This window comes from Electrona antarctica, assembly GCF_951216825.1.
Source record: "Electrona antarctica genome assembly, chromosome: 4".
NCBI classification, from domain to species: Eukaryota; Metazoa; Chordata; class Actinopteri; order Myctophiformes; family Myctophidae; genus Electrona; species Electrona antarctica.
The window spans coordinates 14,591,382-14,615,934 of NC_136809.1; the positions used below are offsets into that span (position 1 = coordinate 14,591,382).

Below are 24,553 nucleotides of genomic sequence, written 5' to 3' on the forward strand. Positions count from 1 at the left end.
AACCAGTCACTGTAAAATGACCAGCCACTAATCTAAGCAAGAAGAATCTGAATATTTCCAGAGCTAGACATGGATAAACCGCATCTCACAAATGACAAACGGTAGGTAAGCCATGTTTAGGTGGGGCTATCCTCTAGATCTCTGGTTGCCTCCCTGTAAAGTCATACCAACCTCCACCGGACTCCCTTATATGCGGAGCCTGGGAGTCGATGGGCGCTGATGGGATGGCTTGTTTTACAGCGCCGGCTACTACTAGTAGGGCAGGGTTACGGGGAATACGCTCTCGCCAGAACATTATTTACTATTCTCTGCCTATCGGGTCACAACTCGAACGTCCCTGAGTCGGCTAAGCGAACTTCGCAACGTTCGACACGGCAACTCACTCGCTTTAGCTCGCTCGGTGGTGTCTCACGTCACGTGGCTCACGTGGCTCAAGTCAAGGGAGTCCCCAACCTCCACACCCTCTCCCCATAGCATAGTCTAAAGTCAAGTCAAGGGAGTCCCCAACCTCCACACCCTCTCCCCATAGCATAGTCTAAAGACTCTTAACTCTTAATCATGTCATCGTCAGGGCTGATGTTTGTGTCCTAGACCAGACCCGTTTTTAGGGTTAGGGTGAGTTTAACCACATGGACCCCAGTACAACGAAGTCAATTATTTGGGAATTCAGTTTGCACAGTTAGCGATTGCTTATAGGACACTTGGACATGTACACTGGGCATATATGCCCACCAAGCTCCAAGTAGGGTTTAAGTGGTGAAATGGGTAACAATACATCGGCTGACATGTGATGGTATGTGGCTTGTATGTCCAGGAAGTGATGTGAGTAGAAGGATAGAGAAGAAATAATGGAAGAAAAGACATGAGGGTAAGAGGTGTGTGTGTGTGTGTGTGTGTGTTCGCATGTTTTGGGGGGGTTGACAGGTGAGTGGGAAGATGTGAGATACATACAACAATGCATGGATATCACACTCACTCACTCACTCACTCACTCACTCACTCACTCACTCACTCACTCACTCACTCACTCACTCACTCACTCACTCACACACACACACACACACACACACACACACACACACACACACACACACACACACACACACACACACACACACACACACACACACACACACACACACACACACACACACACACACACACACACACACACACACACACACACACACACACACACACACACACACACACACACACACACACACACACACACACACACACACACACACACACACACACACACACACACACACACACACACACACACACACACACACACACACACACACACACACACACACACACTTAACTCGTCCATAGACTCTACCCAAGAAGAATGTGTCTCTCTCCTCACATCTGGTGCTCTCACCCCCAGCTTCCACCCAAACGCTCCATGTGTCATAATCCTGATATGCCAAGCTGAGGGATTTTGCCAATTCCTGTCACGCACGCACGCACGCACGCACGCACGCACGCACGCACGCACGCACACACACACACACACATGCGCATGCGCATGCACCATGAAATCTGTCTGAGAAGCTAAACAGAGAAGCTTTGAGCATTACTGTATATCCCTGGGCAGCCTCTGGAGATGAAAGTACTGTTGGTAGTAGTGGGTTATTGTCAGTATCAGCCAGGCAACAATGCACTAGAAGACCAGGGAGATTGATTGCTGCGGTGGCATGCCACACCTACCATCAGCTAGCCTGCCAGTACTTACCACACATCTACCCAAGCCATACTCGTATGTTGACTTGGCAGTGCTGCCTGGGACTGTACCTAGAAGCTTGTTATGGGCTCTATGCACAGCAGCCATATTGCAAAGAAATTGGGCCTCTTCCTTCATGGGTGTTACCGATTATGATTCTGGTCAGAGTCTGGGTGCTGATATTGTGCTCACACTGACAAGGCCACTGACCAGACAGTGGCCTTGTGGTTAGAGTGTCCGCCCTGAAACTGTGAGGTCGGGGTTCGATTCCCGGCCGGGTCATACCAAAGACCCTGCTTGGCACTCAGCATCAATGGGTTGGATTGGGGGGTCAAATCAACTAATCAAATGATTCCCGAGCGCGGCACGGCTGTAGCTCACCGCTCCTTGGCTGCGGCCCACCGCTCCAAGAGATGGGTCAAATGCGGAGACAAATCGTATGACTTTGACTGGAAACACTCTGCTATATCGGTGGGTCTCAACTTGTGGTCCAGGGAGGGACCCTCATCGTTCCTTGAGGGGGTTCCAAATGGCCCCTTATGGGGGTGTAACTCTGAGAGTTATGGGCTCAGGTTTTAAGCAAAAAGTGAATAAATAATGATTGGCTCCAGCTGCACTGAAAGACAACAAACTGACTTCTCTTCAGTGTCTATAGTGTGTTGGTTTCTGAGAATTCAATCAAAATCGGGGAGGCGTACACAGTGACATCCCCAGTGTTCAGGAGGAACAGAAAGAAAAGCAAAGAAAAGAGAGTTTTTGAAAATGGAGCGATAAAAACACCCTGTCTTGGTACTTGCAGCATCCCCCCCCCCCCCCCCCCCCTCTTAACCAAACAGTTAAGTAGTGAAGACGCCAGTGTCAGTGTGAGACACGCTGCAGGCACTATCAGCAACGATTGCAGACCGGGGCTTGAGAGTTGCATCACATTGCACTGCTGAGGGGAGAGAGAGGGAGGAGAACAGAGCAACAAATAATGGGAAGGCAGCGGGAGAGGAATGGGAGAGAGCCCACGCGCTAACTCCCACACTTCTCTTTCACTCTGTCTCTCTCTCTCTTTCACGCACTCTACCTTTCTCCTTTATCTTGTGTGTTTTTTTTTATATTCACCACCATTTGGCACCTGTTGGTCTTTCTTTTTTTCATTTGTGTCATTTGTTGCCGCAAAAGAAAAGATGTTTTTTAAAAAGAAAGAAGAAAAGAAACGGCACAGAAAACATATTTTTCCCCTCACCATTAAAGAACATTGTGTGCTGGGGGAGTTTCATTATCCCGTGGGCCATCATGGAAACCCCTCGTTAAAACCCCCCGCTATATGGTTTCTGAAATAAATTGGTATCGATAATTAACCAAGTGTTCCTCTATTCATGCCTGGAAAAAAGGGGTTTTCTTATTTCTTCTTTGCATGTACAGTATCTGGTTATAGTTTGATAGCAGCGTTTGTTTTGTTCGCTCTCTCCATCACTCCCTGCAGTGCCTGAGGGTCTGTGGTTACTGGCTATTGTCCATGGGTGGCTAGGTAAGAGGTCTCCCCTGCTGTTCCCTTCATGCCTCTCTCCTTGCCTCCCTCCCTCCGTCCTTGTTCTTTCCCTCTTGGCAACTCCTCCTCCCACCTCTCTCTCTCTTTCACATGACTTATTATATTTTGACTATTTTTTGAGTCTGGCTTTCAGACATTACGTCAAGTCTATGGACCTTTTTCTAATGTTTGTTTAGAGCACTTTAAACAAACAGAGTGGTGGCCAAGTCTATGGACTTTTAATGGTTGTATAGAGTAGTGTATTTAGCGTCTGGTTTCCAGTCCTTCCAGCCGTCTTTCAGTTTCTTGTTTTTGTTTAGTTTTTTACTTTACAATTTTCCTCTTTTGTCTTTGTTGGAGAGTAGCCCCTGCCAGGCCACAAAAACAAGGACTCCTGTCATTTTTGTGACGCCGCAGTGGCATTGCGTAATACCTTATAAGGATGTATATGGGATGGGAAGATCAAGGGAGTCTAAAACAAAATAAAACAAAACAAAACAAAACAAGGAGCGGGCACTGATCCTGGGGTAACATCACAGCCCCTGTCCCTGGGAATCTCCTCATATTCTCACCCATCACAAAGTCCTTTTTTTCACTCATTTATACTTTATGGTACGGCAGTGTCACATGCTGAAAATAGCCGACCTACAAGTTCTACATGCAAGGCATTGCGGATGCGATTTGTTGTGAGCTTGTATATCTGCTATTTTCGGAGCACAATCTTAACGCCCTCTCCCCAAAAAGCACTTAAAACCCACCTTAAAAATGTCCATCTCTGAAAATCCTTGTTTGAAAAACGAACGATTCTCTACCACTATTCATGTTTTTTCTTTTGATTGCTAAATCAGTATACAGTAAACCTGTGGTCGTCAGCGCCTATACCTGACTTTAGTCATTATATGGAAACATTAGGTAGTCTAGCTTTTCCTCCACCACGGTTGTGTTTTCAGTTAGATGTGACTGAGTTATAGGGCAAGCAGGTAGATTACCGGACAGTGCGCAGACCGCGTAATTGCACTGTCCCCGGATTCAGTTCCAACAGGAGACCTGTGTTACATCCATGCTTGACACTTTCAGAGTTAAATGAACACAGGATTTTGCTGTGTGTGCTGCTACCTATACCGTAAGGATTAGCCGTAATGCAACACATAAGATGGCTCCTGCTCCACAACCGCAGGAGAAGCACAGGAGAGTTCACGGGAGAGGTGGTGTAACAGGTGGTATACGTGGTGGGCAAAGAACTCAACGAGACAAAGGGCGCTATCTTGCATCAGAGACACCAAATACGTCATTTGGGGATTTAGCATTGCGCAAGAGGTGTTCCCCGTAAAAATTGCTATGTTGTACCCCAGCCTAAATCCCTAAAACACCTCCGCTACCCGTTACATTATGCATAGGCGTAGTTTGGGGCGGCGTTACAATACTGAAACCAATCACTATGCAGTGTTGTCTTTGTTGACTAAAACTAAAATGTTCGTCGACGACCTTTATTTCACTGATGAAATGAGCTTCGATGACGATGACTAAACCCTAACTATGACTAAATATACTGACAATTTTGTCAACAACAAATAAAAACTATACTAAAATGCCAGGGAGGGACTAGTGGACAAGGGTAGAACTGAAAGACAAGTCAATTTATATTTCTAAAGTACTTCTAAATGATCTATTCTACACGCCCGCAATTGTGCAATTTTGTACGCACGTATGCACATGTGCGTGCGTGGAGGTGTGTGTGTGTTTGTGTGTGTGTGTGTGGTAGTCTGGGAGCCGTGGGGGTGAACGTGGTTCGTCAGATAAAGTTTTTTTCTCAACTGATTCTTGTAGCTTGGGGTCACATCTTAACAATGATCAAGAGGATGCCCAGTGATATCCCTTGAGCATTTTTAGTTATTAAGCCCATAATGCCCGAAACACAAACAAATCCCCGAAAATAAAGCTTTATATTATTTAATGCAAAAATACTAGTCTACTCTAAATGCATCAAATCTTCTTTCTACAGTGTTTATGAATGTGGATATGCACAATGTATTTGATTCATGATGAATGCATTATTAATGAATGCATATTAACCCCTTCCTGCCTGAAAACCCCCAAATCCCATAAAATATATTTTTGAGGGGCCCTTGCCCCTCCTATGCCCAGCTTTCCGTGTTTGTGTAAACACAAACATTGAAGACAAAAGTGAAGACGGAAAAGTGAGAACGCAAATTGTGATTGGCTGAATGACTTTTGTGATGATTTGATGGTTGAGGACGCAATGTGATGTATGATGATGGCTGACATTGATGATGTATGATGATAAGAGCACCCCTCACTTCACACAGGTGTGATTTGTTTTTATTTTTGAGGCGCTAGCCCCTCCTATATACAGGTTTAATGTTTAATGTAACGCCATTGACAATGAAGGGAAAATGTACGTAATCTTGTCCCTAACACAAACATTAAATGCCATTAACAATAAAGATAATTTAATGTTTGTGTTGGCACCGTTTGTTTTACATCACCATTACATCACCTAATCAACACAAGTTAGACTTTAATATATTAGCGCCCCTCACTTCACACGGGTGTGATTTTGTTTTCTTTTTTTTTAGATCTAATGCATTAACTTGTCTTTTTGGCGTGTTTATCCATGAATGTGGATATGTACATCCATCCATCCTCAACCGCTTATTTGTAGTCGGGTCACGGGGGCAACAGCTCCACCAAAGAGCTCCAGACTTCCCTCTCAGGAGCAACATTAACCCTTATCCCTAAAGTTATTTTGCCATTTTTTACTATTTAAAAAAACCTTTTAAAATAGTTCAAATAGCTGATCTACAAGCTCACAACATGTAGATGTAGATCGGCTAGTTGAACTATTTTAAAATGATTTTCAAAACAGTAAAAAATGGCAAATAAGTTTAGGGATAAGGGATAAGCCGGGTGGCACAAGATGGAGCCCTTAAGACTAAAATGCTCGACTTTTAGTCGACTAAAACGTGACTAAATAAAAATAGGATGAGTTTGACTAAATACTATAAAAACTAACAACGGTGATTGAAACTGGACCAAGACTGAGACTAAATTTAAAAATAGCCGACAAAAACAACACTGCGTGCCAGTAGTGCCACATGCCATTGCCTTTAAGAGAAGACTCTGCGCAATCCATTACCCCAGTGGTATCTTGCCTTACACTATGGCCCATGGAAGAGACACGCGCGTCGCTGCCTTGGAATAAATGTATATTTGATACAGAGAGTTGTTTTGTGTGTCCCGTAGCTCCTCTATCTATCATCCACGACTCCGCGACCCAACACAGTCTCACTCGCACTAAAGCAGGGAAGCTGCTGTTTCCTCATGCAGATCGGCTATACTTTGTGCCGTCACCGTGCTAAGAACCATATGGATATAACAGCCAAGAACACTCGTCATTTCATTAAAGGTATATTCAGTGATTTGACTTAATTCAAATATCACTTATTTTTTTTTGGATAATCCTCCCTACTATAGAGTGTGCTGACCATATAAGGAAATCCTCCCTGTCCCCAGTGAGCCCCTGGGGTCAAAAAACCCTAGTTTCAGTTTTGGTGGCGGGTGGCAAAACCTTCATCCAATCAGGATGAGAGGGGCTTTCCTCCAATCATGATCGAGTGGGGGCGGGCCTTGGTGCACATGCTGTTGGCCTGTTGCACTTCCCCCCACTGTAGAGCATGCATGTGCACATTTTGTTACCGGGGCGGACTGGGTGGTTTTCCAAATCACTGAATGCTCCTTTAAGCCATAACTCCCGTCAAATCTGAAGCATTTAAAAAACTTTGGATTAATGAAACAGACTTGCGCTGAACTGAGGGGAAATAACATTGGAAATGACACCTGTTGCTTCCTTACCATATAGCCTTTAATTGCCTTTCAATATAACCATATTTGTCATTTATCATCTACGTCTTACTGATTAATTCATATTATACTAATCCATTCATCGCGCACAATGCACAGCACAAATCAAATAACTTCTTTGAATAGACAATTATATAAGCACAATGGACAAGGAATTAACACTCTCACTTCTGCTGACTAAGAAAATGATACAATCACAGAGATTTGTAGAGAACGAGACCTCCGAGCTGTGAATGTTCTGCCGTTGTGTGTCCGGGCAGCTCCACTCCCGACCTGTCTATTACTAAACCTGTGTGGGCAAGCTAGCAATTTTGAAAGCACATGAACACGTCCACGGGTAACACCTCCACCCGCAAAGGAGTCGGCATTATGTATAGTGGGTTGTGTGGCCGCAAGATAACTTTTACAGATAGTGGAAGGTTCTAAACCCACTATATGCGCTATATGAGCTTGTAAATCGTCTAGTTCTTAATTCATAATCTATCTTTTCCTTTCCTAGAAATGTAGTAACTACATTTGTATTTGAAATGTAGTCTATATAGTGGAGTGAAAGACACAAGTATCCAAAAATGCAAATATTCAAGTAAAGTACAGACACTTTACTAAAACAATTTACCGTCCGTACCCAAGTAATGTATGTACTTTGTTACTGCACTATAGCAACAGAGTGGGCTGTCAGGGAGGGGAGGAGGGGAGGAGGGGAGGAGAACACAGATGCAGAGGGGAGGTATGTAGTGGTGGAGCACTGGGAGAGAGGAAAGCCACGGTCCAGAGGAATGAGAAGAAGAAGAGAGAGAGAGAGAGAGAGAGAGAGAGGTAGGGACTTGAGAGGGAGAGGGAGGGAGTAAAAGAGGACAAGGGAGAGGCACGTGGGGAGGGGAGGCCAGCTCAGGGCGCCGTGGAAACGAAGGTTTCCTGTCTAAGGAGGAAAGAATCTCTCATCTGTAGGGTGTGTGTGATGATACGCCTGAGGGGGTGTCACTGTGTGTGTGTGTGTGTGTGTGTGTGTGTGTGTGCATGCGCACACGTGTGTATGTGTCTGTACTTTGCTGTAAATGTATGAAAAAGGTCCAGTGCCGCAATGTGTTTCAAATGTGTGCCTGTATGTGACTAGCTGAGTGTGTCCACATACGTATATACACACGTGTGTGTGTGTGTGTGTGTGCGCGCGACTGTGCGTGCGTGCGTGCGCATGCACATATATACACACGCGCGCGTGCGTAAGCGCGTGTATGTGTGCGCGTGTGTGTGTTTGCATAAGTGTGAGTGTTTTCCTAGGCGGTCGGGGATCCATAAGAGGCTCTGGGCATGCTGCCCAAGCAGAGGTCATTGAGTGAAAGCGGAGGGGGAGGGGCGGTGTTGCGGGGGGCTCACTCACGTGTGGTGTAATGTCTCTCTGCGCACGCCTCCTGGTGTGCATCTGCCCCGTATGTGCGTGCCTCCATACATATGGTCCCGTATGTGCGTGCCTTCCAGAATACCCCCGAATACAGCGAAGACGTGCGTGCGTGAGAACTCGATTAGGGTTTCTGTGGAATGTGAAACCACTGTGTGGCGAGTTGGCACGCCGGCAAGAAGAACTTAAACACTGACTTCATTGTGGTTTAGCCTCTGCTTCGTATTATATCGGGGATCCTGTTTGTAATTGCCGTGCACTTCCCGACAGGTTTGGCTATAAGTCCAGTTCACTGAGTCCAAAAAGGACCTGCGTTCCACAACCCTAGTCGCGGCCTCCCCGTTTGAACCCGCAAAGGGTTTTCCGCTGGAGCCAGACCGGTTTTGGGTTCGATGCCGATCCCGATTTTGCAGGCGAGAACTAGACCACCCATAACCAATTGTTCTGACCGATATTTTGTAAAAAAGAAAAGAAAAAAGAAACAAAGAAACAAATTTGGATTTGATGTCAAAATATTGGATTTACAGGCAAAATAAATAAATATATATATAATGTTATATATTCGGTATATATATATTGGGTGGAGGGGGGGGGGGGATTCCCCTAAAATGAAATGGCCAAAGTAGCGAGGCCAGGTTGAAATTAAAAATCTGATAATTTCAGATATATCAGCCAGACTAAGGTGTCGGTCAGACTCTAGTCACAACCTTTGCTTCCCTGTTTGAACTTGTGAAGGTGTTTCTACTTTATTGTGGCTATCTGAGTCTTGACTGAGTCACTGGTCTTAGAGGAACCTGTGAGTTGACTCACACTAAACGCTAGATTCTTTCTCCATTCCTCACCCAGACCACCGGACGGCATCGCTATATGAGTGGAAAAATACCACACGGTTTTGTTAAGATGTAGCTCCAATTAAGACACACCACAAAAATGCAGATTGTGGTGAAAAGCCCACATGATAATTGATAATGTTTCTCTGGTTTCCCTGCAGCTCTCATTTAGAAGCCACGATGGCAACTCTGTGCTTAAAGAATGTAATGTATGTAGAGTTTACAGTAAATATTTTTTTCAAGTCTCTAAAACATACTAACAATAATATGTGGGACTTGTATAGCGCTTTTCATGGTACTCAAAGACGCGTGTGGGGGCCAGGGGGGGGGGGGGGGGACAAGAAAAGGACAACGTTATTAGAAAAAAAAACAATTAAAATGAATTGAAACCAATATTAACAGTATTTGGTTAAAAAGAACAGGAGGATTTGAAGTATAAAACTTGCAGTATAAAACTACCTACAGGATATTATATTTGTGCTTTTCATAATTGTTAAATATTGGTCCTATATCAAATGCGTGCACCAACACCGTTGTTGCAATGAGTCAGGGCAACTAACGGAAGGTTACTTCACCCAGTAACCGTGGTTATTGATGTAATAAGAGCGAGGTAATTCACCTTCCAGCACGTGAGGCAACAAAACATCCATAAACTCCCATATAGATCATTATTAGATGGGTTTATGCCTCGTGACGTCATCACCAACAGGACTCGCCTGAGGGTATGACTCGCGCGGTGGCGTCTCGAGCTCACTGGGTGGGCTCAATATTATTTTTCAAAAACAGAAAAAAATATTGTGGAAAAAAGATCTACAAACTCACATTATGTCGTGATGAGAGTCATTGGTCCATCCCAAAATTCACCTGTCACTGTGCCACAAATCTTTAGAACAAATAATTGTTGGCCAAATTAGAGCAGACAACTTTACTATAGCCACATGGGTTTTATTTTATCTTTCTTGACCAGCTTCTGGCTGGTGGTTGTGAATTTCCCACCCTTCACACAGCAGCAGTTTGACATTACCTGAAAGTAACCTAGTAGCTCTGATGTCAATGTCAGACCGGTGTGACATTTCTTTGTTTCCTGGTGGTACCCCTGGTACGCCCTGCGGTAGGTTGGTCGGCTCATTGACGCAACAGGCTTTACAGTACACTGATTATGCCGCAAGACTCCGACGTTTTGATTGACAGATCAGACATCTCTCGCCCTGCTGTGAGACAGCCAGACAGGGGAGGGACTTCCTCTAGTGTTTAGCATCCATACGAGACTTGAGGACCCCTTAGAGCAGTAGTAGTTCCCAAACACTGGGTTCGGGATCCATTCGGTTGTTTTATCAGAAAAAAAAACACACAAAAAGGACTTCATACATAAACAATATCAAAGACATTTCCTTTTTTTTGTTATTACTATTATTATTTTTACTTTTAAGAAGGAGTGAAAATAGTAGATCTACAAGCTTGCAACGTGTCACGATGTGTCACATTGTGATCTTGTAGATCGGCTATTTTCTCTAGTTTGTGTACCGGGGAGATATCTAATTTCTCTTTTGGGTCTCAAACTAAAAAGTTTGGGAACCACCCACTGCCTTAGAGAGAGAGGGAGATATAAGTGTGTGTGTGTGTGTGTGTGTGGGGGGGGGTATACAGTATATGGGGTCAGCCCAGTCCTGGAGACTCAAGCAGCGTTTGAGATGGTTTGACCCGTATGGGTCCTGGAGCAAAGCTATTCTTCCACTTGCACATTTCCCAGGAAATGCCGTTCCGCTGAATTCCACCGTTTAAAATCCAATTCGGAAGCGATGACCCTGTATAAATAGTTAAATACATATTATTCATGTTGTTTTGAAGTTTGCACTTGACCAATTTCTTTTCAAAGTCCCGTTCCTGATCATCTGCGTTTATATGGTTACCTTTTTTTTTTTTTTTTTTTAGCTAGCTCTGAAAATCAGCAATTTGTCCATACATTTCAAGGAACACCTGTGTTTAGGGATGTCCGATACCGGCGATACCGATTTATATGCAGGCATTTTTTTCCACCAAAGTTAATGTCAGGTAACAACATCAACATCAACATACAGTATCTTATCTCCTGTCGTGGATTCAACACACTATGCCTAATTTTATTGTGATGCCCCATGCGATATTACCAGACATCTCTACCTGCATTCAGAGCTAAAATAGCACACCGCGTCGCATAGAGATGTGGTTGTGAGCTTGTTTTTTTATTTCATTTTTCATTTCTGTACTGACAAATTAAGTGTGCACACTTTTTCCGATTTTTGAATATGGATATTATTAACCACTCCACTGTCCCCAGGAGGTTCGAATTAACGGCGCAGTCATGCTGTCACTGGACGAGCCACTGGATTTGAAGCTACCATCAGGGAGGACCAACGTGAGGATGCGATTAGGGAAGAGGTGTTGGTCATCGTCCATCTGCGCCCCCCTGAGCGCCATGCGGCCACGCCTACTGCGGACAACTTTCCCCTCACCACCATCTTCCCCAGGTACGTGATTCTTTCCCCTCACCACCATCTTCCCCAGGTACGTGATTCTTTCCCCTCACCACCATCTTCCCCAGGTACGTGATTCTTTCTAAACCGCTATTTGATGATGCGCTTATACTGTACACACTGTAGCTAAAGCAATAGCCTGGAGAGACAGTTAGTTACATGCGTACATGCATGCATTGTACTGTACTTTCACATGCACAAATACGTACATGTGCACGCGCACACACACACACACACACACACACACACACACACACACACACACACACACACACACACACACACACACACACACACACACACACACACACACACACACACACACACACACACACACACACACACACACACACACACACCTATTTCACCCTTTCTTCCTTTAAAGGACATGTTCTCACTCAGACTATGGCAGGAATGGTACCTTTACTTCTATAAGCTGCTTCTCTCCCATCACACTCCCCCTAAAAGATGCGGTAATGAAATCACTGAATGCCGTCTCTCTTCTGGCCTCAAAGTGCAACACTTTCTCCTCCAAGTTCTGTCAGTGCCAAGCATAAATGAGAGGAGCATGATTCTGTTATTATGATGCATCCTCCTCAGTCTGGCACAGCCAGACGACTCTCTGCCTGCCGATACGTCTAAATCCAATGTAGAGGCTGGAACAAGAGAGAAAAACTAAGCAGATTTATTTTTTCTTTTTAAAGCTACTACATTTAGATGCAATTCGTCTGGTTACTCGACACGACGTCCTCATTTACCTGGCTTAACCACTTATACCCTACTTGGTTGACCGTATTCCCTCAGTGCTGTCTAGTCTATACTAGGGACTTTTCCATTTTTTTGCTCTATTTTCGGATATTTTTCCCCCCACAATACGGATGCTGGGGTTAAAAACAACCTTGAGTTGACATCTGTGACAGGCAGCGACTACCATGAACAAACTGTGCAATGTGTATGATTGATTCCACTTCATGTGCTCAATGTCATGGACGTTCAATGTCTACAGTATGTATGCCTCTACAGGCTAAAGATTTGTCATGAGATGAAGCCGTTTTAAAGCCAGATTTATTCTTCAGTGTAGAATCGGTCACCAAAATAGCTGGTCTATTGTTTTAAAGATGTTGGAAAGTTTGGATTCTATGTTGAGTACTAAAACCAAAAGATTAAGGTTTTTGTGTATACCTGTACTATCTGCATCGAGTGATCTCGGTATTCTGACTTTCAATTGCACATACCTGTACATTTTGTTTTGATTGTATTGTTCCACTTTTTGCTTGGTCAATGTAAACGTACGTTTTCTCATGCCAATGAAGCCCTTTGAATTGAATTGAATTATAATAACATAACCAATATAGGGTACCCCAGGGTTGATGTTTGTTTTGAATGTTCTTCTCTCCAGATTCCCAGTCCCCCTCTCTTGAGCGACCCGGGTCCTGCTTCACTCCCCCAGCTATGGACCTCAGCATGTCCCCCTCCTCACACCACACCTCCTCCCCCACCCCGTCCTCCCCCTCCTCTCCCTCCCCCTACTCCCCCCGGGAGTCTATCCACAGCAGTGGCAGCCCGCTCCCCCAGCTGTTGTCTCGGGTGAGTCCACTTCTTTCCATGAAAATAAAATAAACGTAAACACTGTCTGAAGTCCCCGGTTGGACTGATAATGTAAAATGGGATTAAAGGGGGCGAGCGAGAAAATATGTGACTCTACTGGCTCGCAGACTGATACTGTTGAATTGGAAGCAAGCACAGGTTCCGACTCACACTACACTTATGAAAGATGTTATGCACTATTTGCAATTGGAAAAGATAAAGTTTGAATTGAGAGGGAGTGAAGATAGATTTTACCAGACATGGCAACCCTTCATTGACTATTTCAATAGGTGCACGCTAACCCCTCCTACACAATAGATAACATAATAAAAAAAAAATCTCATTTAAAAAGAAAAATGTCGTGTTGGGAAAGTTTGAGAGCAAGAGTGTCTGTCCTGTTGTCTTTATTTTGTTTGTCTGTTCACATTTGTCACTGTTTAACTGTTTTTTGTTTTTTCTTGTTTATCACATTTATGTACCTTTTTTATTATGTATTGTATTTGGAACATTTACACTACCTGTCGCTATTATTTTTTTCATTTTATGTCACTTAATTACTCGTTATCTGTCAATGATATTCTGAAGTTATGTCATAATACAAAAGGGCGAGCGAGGCACTGCGATTTCAAACATTGCAGAGAGGTTAGAAGAGACCGTCCCACAGAGTCTGGCCACCGGAGAGCATTCTCAGAGCATATTTAAATAAGTGCCAGCAAACTTCAAGGAACACACAGAGTGCAAATGGGGTCAGCAGCAGCAATATTTTTTCTTAAACGGACCTTCCTAGACTACACACTATTTATAAAAGTCATATTTTCTTTTGCTTGGACATTTGAAAATCTGACATAAAACCATAAAACCAATGTGTGACGAGAGCTCGGACTGGAAAATCACCGGCAGCCTACATAAGACTGATATGAGTTTTACTGTGGGTTAGTAGAGGTCAGTAGAGAGCATTAAGCAATGCTATGTCAGATTTTCACATGTCCTCTGAGTCGTGACAATAGAATGATACGGTTCACATGAAATAATGGTGAAATTCCCCTTTAAGCTAAGTATGTAACTAAAAGGCTACATCTGCACAAGATGTTTTCATTGAAAAACAGAGTTTTAAAATGAAAACCATCTCCGATCCACATGTTAGTTTTAGAACCTTGTCAGAGAGTATACTCTCTTTCTGTACTCCAAGCCTGAAAACGCATGTCAACGATGACCACTGGACATGTGTGTGCCGGCGAGCATGTCACATTTGACAACAAACCCCCATGAAACAGTACTTCTAGTCACTCACTTGTACATTCAAAGAATGTACATTCTTGTACATTCAAAGAATGTACAAGTGGTCGCCATTTCTGTGGTCGCGATAGATTTAGTCTCTCTGTGTGTGTGCACACACACACACACACACACACACACACACACACACACACAACCCAACAACTAGGGAAAAAAGGATTAATATAAAAAAGCAGCAGTGTTAAGAAAAGGAGTATGTCCAACTGGCCAATGGTTCTAGCACTTAAAGTGCTTGAAGGTTATTATACACGTCTATTTAAAAGCTGTAATGTCCTTGGCATCGTTCATGATATACTGGCGGTGGTATCCATCGATACAGGGTAGTTGTATGCCTGTGAGCTGTTAATGGGTCACAGAAATCTGTGTATGTGTGAATAATGGCTCTGCTGCATGTATTTGCGTCAAATTGTGTGCATGTGCATGTACCTTCATGTGTAGCCACGTTGTCAGGAAATCTTGTGAATAGGCATGACCACAGTCCTTTCAGAGTAAACTAGGGACTCATTGTCACTAAATAGACTGCACTCGTCTTTATCAAGTCTGAAGAGCTGAATTGGGGAATTGGGAGTGAATCTAATTTGCCAGTGCGGTGTCTGCACACACAATTATCTAGTGATTATGATGACTTAATCGAATTGTGACCATGCTTGAAGGCAAATATTAAACAGAGGGCTTCTTTGTTGAGGTTGAAGCATAGACACATTGAGACACATACTGAGAGAGAGAGAGAGAGAGAGAGAGAGAGAGAGAGAGGGAGAGACACACTAGAGACCATACAGACAGACCAGTGCCCACTGCCCAGGTGATGCAGAGACAGTCACAGAAACACAATTCCTATATACTTGGGAAGATCAGTTGTTTCAAGGGTTACCTACCCTGTAACATTGAGTCTTCCTATGGCACTCACTGAGTAGAGCATGACACTTATTGTTACTTGCTAGGGTTCAGTATTTAATTTCCACTTTGTCTACTAAATCATGATTTATACTTTAGTCGAATAGCCCATGTAAAAAGCTCACAACTCATTGCAGCAAACTGTGAGGGTCCTTGAAATTTAAAAGGTTGAGAATCACTGCATTTCTTTGCCTCGACGAGCTGCTGGGCAGATCTGATAATCAGTGTGGCACAGAGTAAGATATTTTAATCTCTGGCGCGTGTAGTGAAATAGAACAGCTGTCTAGAGCACTTTTTCTAGTGAAAAAAATAAAAAAAATAAAAGAAGGGGGACAGGGTAAGTCACAGGTTAGACTGAAATGGACTTTAATATGAGATTATTGAACGGTGTGTCTGTGCTTCTCCTCCCCGTGACATGGCCACTGGCTGGCTCTGTCTGGACCAGGGCTGGGCAACTTTGACGATGGCGAGGGCCCACTATATTTCCACACTCACTCCCTAGGGCCATATATTACTGTCGTAGCAAAAATAGCCGATCTACAAGCTTTTGAGCTTGTAGATCGGCTATTTTTGCTATATTCGAATTGAAATGTTGAATTATTTTTTGCTCTTTTTGAATTGGAATCCTGAAAATTAACATTTTTATGTAATTTCAAATGCCTTTTAATTATACTTGTGTTGAGCATTGAGCTACTAATTTAGACTGAAGTAATGAAAGCGGGTCATGTTGCTTGCTTGCATGTTGTGGAATTGTAACAGCTGAAACCGACATTATAACAGTATTCTGACATTAACCTGAGGGCCACATTAAGTGAAGGTGGGGGCCGCATGTGGCCCCCGGGCCGCCAGTTGCCCACCCCTGGTCTGGACTGTGAAGATGTAAACACTCCTGCCAGCTTATTAATGTTGAATCAGTGACATTATGGTCTGCCTTCAATAGAATACAACTCTTGATTGATGATTGATTGAATAGTTTATTATACATAAATGTAAAAACAGCAACAGAGTACAGTCAAACACTCCACGATGAAGAGCTAATACGATTCATTTGTCTTAATAATCGGTCAACTGTTTTTGTTAGGCAGAAGAGGAGGGACGCTGGTGGTGGTCCGGTGTGTGTGTGTGTGTGTGTGTGTGTGTGTGTGTGTGTGTGTGTGTGTGTGTGTGTGTGTGTGGCGCCTCGGAAACCCAGACGTTTGTGTGTGTGTATGACTACCTCAGTGGCCGATAGGGTTGCATAGAGAGATGATCAGCTCAGACGAGCTGTTGTACACTACGTATACAACCGTGATCGGACAGCTGATAAAAAGCAGTCCTTAAGCACATTTCTGAAAAGGTTAATCTATTCTCAACTTTTAAAGCGCTCTGCTCAGTCAGTAAAGGCACTCTGACCAGCATCTTTTAAATTTGGCATTTTATGACGTTAGTGCGAGTCTTTTTCCAGCTTTTCAACTAAAGTGTTTGGGAATATTGAGCTGTTTAACCCCAATAACACTCAATATTTAACACAACAACAACAATTACACCACCTTTAATATTACATACATACACTGAGTACACTGAGTTATACACTGAGCAAATCAATGTATAACTTAACCCATTTTGGGCGGGAGCCGGGAACCCCTTTTGGTGTTTTAAACATTGTTATAATTTAGCTATTGAAAAATAGCAGATCTACAAGCTCATAGCACGCCACCGAGTGGCGCGCTACGAGCTTGTAGGTCTGCTATTTTTGTAAAATCGTGAAAATATTTATTTCAGAAAACTGGAGGATTTAGAAGAATTCTTTTTAATTTCGAGGTCAGGCCTAAAATGGGTTAAGATGACTCAAGTAACAATTGATTTGATCTCATAATCTTTCTCTCCTCTCCTCTGGTTTAGGATTCATCCCATGCTCGTTACCCAGAGGGCAGGTGCTCGCCGCAGGGCTATCAGTTCTACATGCCTATTGGTAGCCCAGCAGGCGGATACAACTTCGCCCCTTCCATGTTCATTGGTCAGAAGAGTGAGAAGAGAGCTTCACCGGAGCCCCAATCAGATGAGCAGCTGGCCTGCCACTGGATGAAGGTAAGGGCATATATATAAGTATAAAATCACTCCCGTGTGAGCTGAAGTGAGGTGCGCTCTTATCATCATATAGGTGATACAGAGACAAAATAGCTGATTTGCTCGTCTACATATAACTATAAATACATATAAATTCTCCATTCATTGTCAATGGCATTTAATGTTTGTGTTAGGACAAAAATCAACACTATAGCTGAATATAGGAGGGGCAAGCGCCCCGCAAAAAACTAAATATAGCCTACAAAATGTAGTTTTTGAGGGGCGATAGCCCCTCCTCCTATGTCCAGCTTTTAGTGTATGTGCTAACACAAACTTTGTCCTACACAAACATTAAATCCCATTGACAGGAAAGTTTTGAGTGTTCGTGTAAACACAAACATTGCATAACACAAACATTGAAGACGAAGGTGGGACGCAAATTCTGATTGGACGGAATGAGATGATGTATGATGGCGTACGATGATAAGATCACCCCTCACTTCACACGGGTGTGATTTATATATACTAGCCCTGACCCGTTGTGAAATACTTGCCACCCTGTGGCCGCGGGGGGTACTGCGCCCTGGGTGCGTTTTCGCATTTTTAATTCACTAATAAATTCATTATTAATTTATAATGTGTTAAATTGGAAAAAGGGCTTCGTTAAGACCTCCATATTATTATGGTCAATGCCTGTGTGAAAAGTGGGAGCGACTGGTGCAGGCAGTGAGGATCTACGGCAGTTACAGTGACACACAGACACACATTCAGACATTCAGACATTTGATGATGATATGATATGATATACAGCAGGGGTGGGCAACTGGTGGCCCGGGGGCCACATTCGGCCCCCACCTTCACTTAATGTGGCCCTCAGGTTAATGTCAGAATGCTGATATAATATTGGTTTCAGCTGTTTACAATTCCACAACATGCAAACATGACCCGCTTTAATTACTTCAGTCTAAATTAGTAGCTCATTGCTCAACACAAGTATAATTAAAGGCATTTGAAATTACATACAAATTTTAATTTTCAGGATTCCAATTCAAAAAGAGCAAAAAATAATTCAAGATTTCAATTTGAATATAGCAAAAATAGCCGATCTACAAGCTCAAAACGCGGCGCGCTGCGACGCGTTTTGAGCTTGTAGATCAGCTATTTTTGCTACGACAGTAATATATGGCCCTAGGGAGTGAGTGTGGAAATATAGTGGCCCTCTCCATCGTCAAAGTTGCCCACCCCTGATATACAGTGTGTGTATATATATATATATATATATTATATATATATATATACTACATTTGAATAAAAACTATTCAAATACTTTTTTATCTAAATAAAACTGTATTGTGCGTTTAAGGGTTAAATGCAGAGGTAGGAGATACCTGATGAAGGTGGTTTAGATGGTAACGTAATAACATAATTAGCTGTAAGTGGAGACAGCCTGTGCGGGATCTCCATTATTTAAATGCCCCATAATACAATTAAAAAAAACAAAGCGCTAACGCTAAAACAAATACAAATTAAAGTAAAACTAAGCCCTCTCTTTGTATATAAATAAAATGTAAAAATGTAAATAAAAAACAAAAAATGTATTAAAAATGCAAAACTTTAATAGTCTTGCATCAACCAACAGTTTTGCCAACACGAAAATCAGTTATTTTTGCATCTGCCATATAGTTATAGGTTATTTGGGGTTGACAGTTTGACAGCAGAGTTGAGATCAAACACAGAGTAAAGCTGTTGAGATCTTTAGTATGTATGACCAAGTATAAATCACCATATAGTCCAGTCGTTCTCAACTTTTTCAGGCCGTGACCCCACAAAATAATCATATTTGAACCGGGGACCCCCCAAAGTAATCATATTTGAACTGGGGATCCCCCAAAATAATCATATTTGAACCGGGGACCCCCCAAAGTAATCATATTTGAACTGGGGACCCCCCAAAATAATCATATTTGAACCGGGGACCCCCCAAAGTAATCATATTTGAACTGGGGACGCCCCGAAATAATCCTATTTGAACTGGGGACCCCCAAAAGTAATCATATTTGAACTGGGGACCCCCCAAAATAATCATATTTGAACTGGGGACCCCCCAAAGTAATCATATTTGAACTGGGGACCCCCAAAAGTAATCATATTTGAACTGGGGACCCCCCAAAAGTAATCATATTTGAACTGGGGACTCCCCACACTGACAAACACTTGTAGGAGTTGAAGCATGACATTTTGTTTGACTCACATTGGTTGTGAGCTTGTTGTAGATCAACTATTTACACAATTCTTAGCTTTATACCGTATCATTTGACAGTTTGCCCAATGTTTGACCAGTTTTTATAGTATAGTTTGTTCAGTTGATTACTTTTGATGCAATAATTGTATTTTCTTCTTTCTTTCTTTTGAGATATTAAAAGGTCTTAAAAGTCCTTAAATTAAGTGCCGACCCACATGGTTGAGAGCCACTGCTCTAAGCTCTACCTGCCTGTTCCCCTGTGTCTCTCCTCCCTGTGTGTCTGTCCTCTAGTGCCATCTGCAGTTTGACTCACTGCAGGACCTGGTTGATCACATCAACGACTTCCATGTCAAGCCTGAAAAGGATTCTGGGTACTGCTGCCAGTGGGAAGGTTGTGCTCGCAATGGGAGGGGCTTCAACGCCAGGTAGGCGGGCCTTAAACTATACTAATACTACTACTACTACGTGTATGTCCACCTCCACCTCTTAGTCACCTGCTAGATTTCCTTGTTATGTGTTAAAAGTTCCGCGTTTTTGGCCGAATCCCATCCTGTTCCAAGGAATACCTGTGGCCAAGATGCGTTTGAGTAACAGAGTGGTCGGATAGGAATTCTGGTACGGGAATGTAACAGTATTTCCCTCCTAATTGTGCTATTTCTATTGGCTAATAATACAGATTATGCTGTATTAGTGAGCCAATATATTCAACAAGCTAGAGGCACGATAGAGGAATTAGTTTCATCATGTTCTGTAAAAGGGGAAAGGGTTAAAGAGAATAATGTCCAGTCGATAATGCATTTATAAGCACATTATGTGCTCATACAATGCATTATAGACCTGACGATACAGTGTTACCAGATTGGCGTTATGTCCTGGTCGAGGATATTTAAAATCATGACAATAACACATTTAGTTATAATCAAATTGAGCATGATGGTGAGCGTGGAGCATGTCGCATATTATCACATGACCACAATTTCTCCTTTGCTACAGACTGTATAAGGATTTGTAGTTCATATTTAGTGAACAGTACTCAACTGTTTGTGCTACTGTCCTAATAATTTGTAGGGTTGTAAATCTATTGTAACTATTTGTAGTATAGGCCAGGCTTAAGTGGTTTAGTAAGTGCACCCCCCCCCCCCCCCCCCCCCCACAATTATTTTGGGGGGTCCCCAAATTATTAAAAATAAAATAAAAATGTTTGCAACTGAATGGCTGGAAAATGGAAATTTAAAGTGTACATAGTACACACAGTGCATGCATAAGCTGGTATTTTCTCTATTATTAAGGTTATTGTAGCGGTCAATTTGTATTGGTGGTGGGGAGGGGGGTCGTGAGGCGAGACATGGCCAAAGCATTTTCGAGGGTCCGCCGGCCAAAAATGTTGAGAACCACTAGACAGTTATAGACAGATATTTGGTACACTTTGAATAAATATATAACGTGTGCATTGGTGATTTACTTGTGTCTGTTTTATTAGATTATTTTTTTTAATTGATAAAAAAATAACGTGTTATCTGTCATGTTTTTTCCAGGTATAAAATGCTGATCCACATCCGCACGCACACCAATGAGAAGCCGCACCATTGTCCCACCTGTAACAAGAGCTTCTCACGGCTGGAGAACCTCAAGATACACACGCGCTCACACACAGGTGCGCTCGTTACACCACCAATCACACACACACACACACACACACACACACACACACACACACACACACACACACACACACACACACACACACACACACACACACACACACACACACACACACACACACACACACACACACACACACACACACACACACACACACACACACACACACACACTTACATTTTCATAATCAATGCAAAAAGTGCAAGTCCCCCAACACACATGAATAAAGACCTTGTCACGGCCTTAACAGGTTGAACAGGTTATTCAGCCTAATGGGTCAGTTGGTCAGTTGTCAGCCTAGTTAGTTAAAGACGGAGTACCGTGATTTTTCCCCCCTAACATATGATCATCATGTATTACGATTATCAGTGGTGGTGGGAATGGGAACATGCCTCAGCCCTATGTTCCCTCAGCCCTATGTTCCCTCATTCCAAAACAGACCCTATGTTCCCTCATTCCAAAACAGACCCTATGTTCCCTCAGCCCTATGTTCCCTCAATCCGATAAGTGCAAGTGTAACAAATGTAATAGTGTAATAAGTATATTAGTGTAATAGTGTAATAAGTATAATAGTGTAATAGTGTAATAAGTGTAATACAGACAGCATTTTTTCCCAATGAAATTGGCTGAAAAAAGCCACACGTACTATAATCTCGCTTTTAGCCATTAGATGGCACCATTTCCCCCAAAAACAGCTCATCTCATCTTTTTTTTCTCGTCTCGTCTCGTCATAATAATAGGTTCATAATAATTACTAAAATTAATTAACTTATAATTATATCGGTCGGCCTCATGGTCAAAGTCAAAGTCATACGATTTGTCACACACGTTACCGCAGTGAAATTTGTTCTCCGCATTTGACCCATCTCTTGGAGCGGTTGAGCCGCAGCCAAGGAGCGGTGAGCTGCAGCGTGCGCCGCGCTCGGGAATCATTTGATTAGTAGATTTGACCCCCAATCCAACCCTTTGATGCTGAGTGCCAAGCAGGGAGGCATTGGGTCCCATTTTTACAGTCTTTGGTATGACCCGGCCGGGGATCGAACCCCGACCTCCCAGTTTCAGGGCGGACACTCTAACCACAAGGCCACTGTCTGGCGCTATAACAGCCCACTTCACGTTTTGGCTTATAACTCTTGAACCATAGGTTCAATTTCTTTTTCCCTGGATTCCTTGGGTCATGACGCATCTAACCATATAGGCCACGCCCATTTCCGTCAGGAAATGTTGTATTTTGTCCAAAACACACTTGTTGCTCCTCCTACATATTTTGTCCAAATATCACAGAAATACACATGATCTCTGGACCTATCCGATTAAAACACCACAGACAGACTTTTGGTAGTCCGTATCGTTCGTCTGTAATCGCCGTCCGAAGTTTTTGCCAGTTTGCCAGTCAGTAGGCGTTGTCACGACTGCAATTCATCTTAATGTCTCTGAGCATTTTATCGGGTGCACGGTCTGGGAAGAACCTGCACCCGATAAAGGTACTGTGCACGCAACATTTTCATGATTTTCCGTGTTTTTATCATCTTTTTGACCTAAATTTAACAAAATCAATGGCCAATGAAGGGCCCCAGGAGCCTTTTTCAGGGCGTCAAACCCCGAAGGGCCCCTGAGAGCCAAGGGCCACTGGACCTCGGCCCCACTGGCCCAATGGCTAATTTGTCCATGGGTGAGGGGTGCGTTAAGACGACCGGATTAAGGTTGGTGAGGGGTGCGTTAAGGGTTGGGAGAGGGTTAAGGTTAGGTTTAGGTGTGCTGCCCCGTGGGAGAGGGTGAGGGTTTGAGATGGTTAACATCGGTAGACAACTTGACTGCGTGTGCGTGCGTTTGTTTTAATTTGTGAGTTCTCTTGGCACAGTACCATGGGTGTGTACATGGGTGTTATTTTGTTCATAAAGTGCATGCTATTCTTGAATCTTGTGTGATCCTCAACACAGGATTTGATATATCCAGACTAAAATTATTAGTATTGCCGCCACCACCAATAACCATGATAGTACAGCAGCTATCTGCACCCGGGGGCATCACTATGCCAGCTATCTGCACCCGGGGGCATCACTATGCCAGCTTGTATGATGGACATTTCCATTCATGTTTTATTTTTGCCACGGACATGCAAAACAAGTGATCAATGATATTACCAGAACACAAATGTATAGCCTACAGTACTAATTGACTCTTGACGTGTCATAGTGTCTACTCTATTCCATTGTGCTACACATTTAAAAATAAGTCACTTATCAAAACTTATTTTTGGGGAAAAGCCGATCTACAAGCTCACAACACATTACGGCATGTTGTGACCTTGTAGATCAGCAATTGTCCTTTTTGCCCAGAATTGGGATGTCAGGGTTAAAGTAGTTAGCTATATAGTTACCTAACTTACCCAGCAAGACTGGGAAGTTATCCACTGTATACTGGCAGGTGGCCGTCCTGAGACAGGCATTATATGTGGCATAATGCATGGTCCAAGTATATTCCATGTTTGGGATTTCAATAAATGTGTCTTATACAGTAAGTACAGTTGCAGTCTGAGAAAGGGACACTTAGCTGCAAAGGTGAATGGGTGGCGTGCGCAGTATACTTCATATTAGGTTATTGCAGATGGCCTTTCAGAGGACAGTGTTACTTGGGGACATGAGGAGACAGGAAGTTCTACAAGCTAAACTAGTTTTGTGTTTGTCAACGTAGCTTGAATAGTTGTGGTGTCAATTAAGGTGTTGATCAATCAATTTAATGCGTTAATAATGATGTCATGCCATGTTCTTTTCCACTGTGGTGGTCATACAGTTGACTTGACTCACACATACCATGACAAATGTGGTACCGATATCGCATACAATACCACAAATCTCCTGCAACATATTAATGAGCATGTCATCCTGACACCATATATTTAAAATTGTGAATATTAAAATATTAAATATATAAACCAAGTTACAGCAATGCAGTGA

The 24,553-nt window shown here is 43.0% G+C and overlaps 1 protein-coding gene across 1 annotated transcript in view; it reads left to right on the forward strand.

The window, feature by feature from the left end:
• Nucleotides 1-24,553, forward strand: part of LOC306922277 (zinc finger protein GLIS2-like) — a 41,618-nt gene that overhangs the window by 8,158 nt on the left and 8,907 nt on the right. The window contains exons 2-6 of the mRNA XM_079499741.1: nucleotides 11,674-11,863; nucleotides 13,269-13,456; nucleotides 17,528-17,713; nucleotides 20,226-20,359; nucleotides 21,470-21,588. Of these exons, the coding sequence (XP_079355867.1) occupies nucleotides 11,698-11,863; nucleotides 13,269-13,456; nucleotides 17,528-17,713; nucleotides 20,226-20,359; nucleotides 21,470-21,588 (793 nt within the window). The 5' untranslated portion in view covers nucleotides 11,674-11,697. The remainder of the gene's footprint in view (nucleotides 1-11,673; nucleotides 11,864-13,268; nucleotides 13,457-17,527; nucleotides 17,714-20,225; nucleotides 20,360-21,469; nucleotides 21,589-24,553) is intronic.